The sequence below is a fragment of the Notothenia coriiceps genome, unplaced genomic scaffold (assembly GCF_000735185.1).
Source record: "Notothenia coriiceps isolate Sejong01 unplaced genomic scaffold, NC01 NC01_scaffold00037244, whole genome shotgun sequence".
NCBI classification, from domain to species: Eukaryota; Metazoa; Chordata; class Actinopteri; order Perciformes; family Nototheniidae; genus Notothenia; species Notothenia coriiceps.
Window position 1 is genome coordinate 25,426,614 of NW_011369945.1, and position 5,754 is coordinate 25,432,367.

The 5,754-nt window shown below is 41.2% G+C and overlaps 1 protein-coding gene across 1 annotated transcript in view; it reads left to right on the forward strand.

Moving 5' to 3' along the window:
* The window catches only part of LOC104965465 (homeobox protein Dlx3b-like), a 10,816-nt gene extending 5,190 nt beyond the window's left edge, over positions 1 to 5,626 (forward strand). The window contains exon 3 of the mRNA XM_010794421.1: positions 3,976 to 5,626. Within this exon, the coding sequence (XP_010792723.1) occupies positions 3,976 to 4,371 (396 nt within the window). The 3' untranslated portion in view covers positions 4,372 to 5,626. The remainder of the gene's footprint in view (positions 1 to 3,975) is intronic.
* The last annotated feature ends 128 nt before the right edge of the window (positions 5,627 to 5,754 follow it).

Below are 5,754 nucleotides of genomic sequence, written 5' to 3' on the forward strand. Positions count from 1 at the left end.
AGGGTGTGTGTGTGTGTGTGCGTGTGTGTGTGTGTGTGTCTGTGTTTGAAAGTGTGTGTGTGTGTGTGTGTGTGTGTGTGTGTGTGTGTGTGTGTGTGTGTGTGTGTGTGTGTGTGTGTGTGTGTGTGTAATCGAGGCCAGTCTGTCGTCCTGCAGACGCTCCCTTCTTCACTCTCACACCCTTATTTCTCCTCCCCTTCATCCCTCTATATTTCTTCAGCCTTACTTCCTCTCAAACACACACACTTGACTTCTTTCTTTCTTTTGTCCTACCCTTAATATCCTTTCCCTATTTCTCCTTAAATGTCCATGACTTGAAATCCTAAATACCTTTTTTAGATATTTATTTTAAAACAGAAGTTAAAGTATGAAAGGAGGAGAACTTCTTCATGAGGCCCCTGAGGATGAGGAGGGAGAGTGACGGAGGCGAGGGGGGAGACGTGTGGGAGAGGAAAGAGGGAGGTGGTCCGGAGGGAAAGGAGTAGTTTGTGAAAATCCGGTGCCAGAATAAACACAGGAGAAGAGGAGGATGGAAGATTTGGTCAAAATAATGCAGTTCTTTCAGAGGAAACTGAAGATTATTTATTATTCACAAAGTATCGGGTGCCAAAACAAATGCATGAGAAGAGGAGGAGGATAGGAGGCAACAGTCAGGTAGTTGTTAAGGAGGGATGATGAGAAAGGAGGACAGGAGTAAAACATACCAGCCTAGAAACATTCCCGGGATGGAGGGAGGATTGTTCTGGAAAACGTCCAGCAGATAGGAAGTGGAACAGTGCGACAGAGAGGAGGAGGAGGAGGAGGAGGAGGAGGAGGTTTTCCCTGTGGTGAACCTTCCTCTAAATATACCACCGACTAGGGCTGCTCGATTATGGCAAAAATCATAATCTCGATTATTTTGGTCAATAATTGATATCACGATTATCCATTTACTTTGAAAACATCAATTTATTGAAATGTTTTTAACAGTTGATTACCCTGAACTTTATGTATAATTCAACTGAAAAACCAATAAATAAAAAAAATTAAAAAATCGATTATGTTGCTTTCATAATCGTTTCAAGCCAAAATCGTAATTGCGATTTAAAATACGATTAATTGAGCAGTCCTACCACCGACTGCAACACACTGCAGCTTTCACTACATGCAAATCAATCAGTTATCTTGACACTCACTGGTTTATCCTGCAGCTCTTCAGCACATTATCTGCTCTTAGTTTTTGCAATGTAGGGATGTCAATGACAAATTCTCAAAATGGGACGGTACTTGATTTTCTACAGTAATGCAGGCTATTGACTATAGATCATGTATTTGGGATGAACCGAGATCTTCCCTGAGAGGCCCTTGTAGCAAAAATATTTTAAAGGACACCGTAAACTCAGTATGGATACATCAATGGGACAAACCCTATTTGTCCCATTGATGACTTGGTGTTGAAATTAGCAGGAGATGAGCTTGTTAACATTAGTCATCGTTAGCTGTTAGTCGTTAGCTGTTAGCTAATAGCTAATGCAGCCAGCGGTCAGCTCACTCCTGCTTGGCTGAATAACAGAGCTAACATTGGGTGAACGTAAATGATCACAGTCTCAAATGTAATCTTTGTAGTTTGAAGCTAGACTCCTGTTGTTGTTTGAAGGAAGCTTTTTCACAGCAATATAAATATTTAAAGGTGGGGTAGGTAATTTTGGAGAAAACAGCTCGAGTGCGCTAGAATTTGAAAATACACAGCCGGAGAAATTCTGCCACTTCCTTACAGAGCCCCTCCTCCAACACACACGAACGCGCACATGACCAATGAGGGCACGAGATAAGTTTGTGCACAGATGGAAGGCTGACAGGCAGGTAGGCCATCCAGTTACTTTAGCCGGGCCGGCTCAGATGATTGGTTGTGCTTTTTACAGCGCCAAGGCTTCCACAGATGACATTTTTTTATGGATTTTGTGTCAAAGCACTTTCATTGCTATCGGGATGTTAAGAGCATTCCATGGAATATAACAAAAAGTGTATCTCGAGCCGGTTTCTCAAAATTACCTACCCCACCTTCAAGAGGGAATTATTGGACATCTACATTTTCGGTACACAATAACTGTGAGAGTCTTGTTTATACCGTAGTGTTGAGTATGAAAAATCATGGACGTTTAATCTGTATCTAACGCTACATGTCTGGTATTGTTTGGTATCAGTGAGAAGATTAGCCAAAAACAGACGCTCCTTTTTGGAAATGTTGTCATTTATTCTATGGATTGTTATCGGACTTTGATAAGTCACCTCAAAGCAAGAAAGCTTTTGAGTCTTTTTCCTGTTTAATGTAGTTTGGACAAGATGATTGCGGGACCTTTTGAGTAGAAATTCAGGAGCTTACACAATACTCTGTTTACCAAAACACCCAAACACACTCCTAGATAACAGTGGAGCATGGCATGTTTAAACTGTCTATTTGTGGTTCTCCTCCTTTCAGTGTGTGTGTGTGTTTACATAGCTGGTTACGTCGGGGTGAACAGGTTAAACCTCAGTGGGAGTCAAACAAACTCTAAAGTATTTATTCTTTCCTCACATTGAGCTTGATGAATAGTCCCTTTTTCAAAGCTGCAACAAAACTCCCATGAAGACTCTGAAATTGTATCCAATACCTCAATCACATCAACGGTGTTTCAGGGCCGGTTCGGAGCTGGAGCTCGAAAAGCACCGGGTTTTCCTGTTCACACCGCAGCGGAGCAGCCTCTTAGCTCCGGAATCCGGTTCGCTTCAAGCACCAAAAAATTGTCTGGTTAGAGCAAAAGCACCGCATACGTCACGCTTAAGTCGAGGCGGGGGCNCAGTAGAACATTCCACTGTAGCGACCGGTACATTAATGGGAAACCCTAAATGTTTGAGCACCCTCTATGAAACGTCAAGCTACCCCACAGCACCCCCAAAATAATTCTCTGGCGTCGCCACTGAGCCTGACTATTTGTGTTGGGGGGGGACTTTTTTTTTTCTCCAAAGGGGGGGCCTGACAGAAAAAGTTTGAGAACGACTGCTCGAGAACATGATTTGCTGGACCTTCTATGACAGGAGAATAACAGCATACACCATACTAGGTCAATATAACATTTAAAAGCTAAATGAATGATGATTTGCAACAGAGTACAGTCAGTGTGATTAAATGCATTACAGTGCGTTGCAGATGTATCAGTCGGGTTCAGTGTCTCTCTTCCTGTGTAATGATTTACGGCCTTACCTGTGCTCAGCTGATAAAACTTCCTGATGCGGTTGTTTTATCATCGCGGCTGTAAATCATCGTGAACACGCGCTGAGAGAAAACAAAGGCATTGAAAACCTGCTCAAACAGGAGGGTGTCATGTCTTTGGTTTGTGGCTCGCACAGATTTAATATTGGGTAAACAAATCACTGTAGGAGCTGTAAATTATATCTGTGACATCACCGCTGCAGGCAGCCAATCAGAATGCGTTACTTATGGAAGAGGTTAGAATTTAAAAGGAAAGAAAAGATAATAAAATAAATAAAATAAATAAAATAAATAAAATAAATAAAATAAATAAAATAAATAAATAAAATAAATAAAATAAATAAAATAAATAAAATAAATAAATAAACACAAGGTGTTAATAAAATAATGTGTAATTAAATATTAAATTACATTTTGAAATCTATATAAATATAAGAAGTTTCAATAAAATGTCTTTATAAATTATAAAATAATTTAATCGTAAAAAAAACCCTCCAAATAATTATTTCTGTCCCCTCTGCACCTCTGAGCGTTTGAGCGCCTTTCAGCGTCTTGTTTTGGTGGATTCGACCTCATATCACTTGCTCTTATCAACTTCTCTACAGCGGGAAATCAATCATTAGGCTGCTACAGGTCCGGATGTTCACTTCAGGAGCTTATGAAGACATAACCAGAGCTAGTAAAACAGTGAATATTGGAAATGTAATCACTTAAAGTTTCCTCAACATTCCCCATCTTTGTTCCAGGTCAAGATCTGGTTCCAGAACCGTCGCTCCAAGTTCAAAAAGCTCTACAAGAACGGGGAGTTTCCTCTCGGCGACATGCCTATTGAACACAGTCCGGACGCCAGTGACTCCATGGCGTGTAACTCCCCCCCCTCCCCTGCTGTGTGGGACAACAACAACAACAACAACAACAATGTCGTCGACACAAACGTCGTTGTTGGCGTCAAAAGTAACGCCATAATGGATCCTAGCAGCAGAGTTCAGGATCGCTTCCAGCCGCCGATGGATTCCTCGCCCGCCTGCATGGGAGAAATGGGAGATTTCCCCCCCCAGGACTGGTACCCGCAGCCACATTTAGGTCTTCCTCCAGTGGGTCCAACAGCTCCTTCAGCATCACAGAGTCTGGGAGTCTACTGACGGCTGAGAGACTCTTTATGGACTTTTTGGACCAGAAACATCCGACAGGGATCATCAGACTCGAGTCCTGATCATAAAACTGGATTGGAAAAGTCCCCCCGGCTCTGAAGTCCATGAACAAATAGAGACGAGGGTGATTCCGATTCCTTATTTAAAATCATTGATGATATTTTGTATATTTAATATTTTGACCCGGCCTTCTCTTAATTTGGAAAGAGCTTCTGATGCAAGATTTTCCCTTTAAACTTGAATACTACCGCCATGTCCCTGGCTAGTACGGCAGATCTCAAGTTAAGTTTGGCTTTAAATTGACAGAAAACTGGACTTCATGTGATCGGACGGCATGTTAGTGAACACTGAGAGGCCCATAACCTTAACAGTAAAACATCAGGCGAGACCAACAGTGAAATATCTGTTTCAATAACTTCATTCAAACCACTTTTCCACTAGAGATATGGTCCGAGAGAAAGGTCCTTATAAACATTAAGATGTGTTTATCTAACTTAAGGGCATTTTATCTGTCTTTTAAGAAGGGCTGATCTAACAATGTGTGCGTATAAAAGTAATAAAAGTACACATTTGTCAGGAATACAGACTTCTACTATCTGCTGGTAGCTTTAAGTACAGGGACGAAACCAAAAGGATGCGCTAACAGAAGCTAAATCAGCTTTCTAATCAGTTTTTTCATATTAACAAATGACCTATGCAAGTTTCTAAGCAGTCGATTGTTCTGACAGCGCGTTGTTTCGGTTGGTTTTACTTCACCTCGCTCACTGCATCGACCTCTTTCCCAGCAGAACAACCTGCCACAAGTTTTACTTAAAGAGATGTTGAAAAAACACAGAGCTAACACGAAAGTTAGTATTGCAAATTCAGCATATTGACATGTTGCAAGAAGAGGCAAAAAGGAAACAGCGAGGGCCGACTTTAAGCCTCTCTACAGCTAATACATGACTAGAGAGGCTGGAACCCAAAGATCCCAGAATGCAATGCCTTTAAACGCCTGATCTGACGAACTCCATGTTGCTATTGAACGATGAAAACAACACAACTTAAGAAACGTTGGGAACAACAGTTCAAGCAAAAAGCAGGTTGGTGCTAAAACATCACAGAAACAAGCGGTATTATATTCTTCATAATTGTATTTGTGCTGTACTCAGGTTGTTTTTATTTATAGTGTCAACTGTAGAACCAAAGTGGCACAGCAGTTTGTGCCCGAGGAGCTTTTTTATTTTACGGTTTCCCAGAAAATGATTACAAAATAAAATGTCTATATTTAAAACGGCTAGAAGTCTATTATTTAAACGTGTATTTGCATGTGAAAGCAGTACACACACACACGCACACACACACACACACACACACACACACACACACACACAC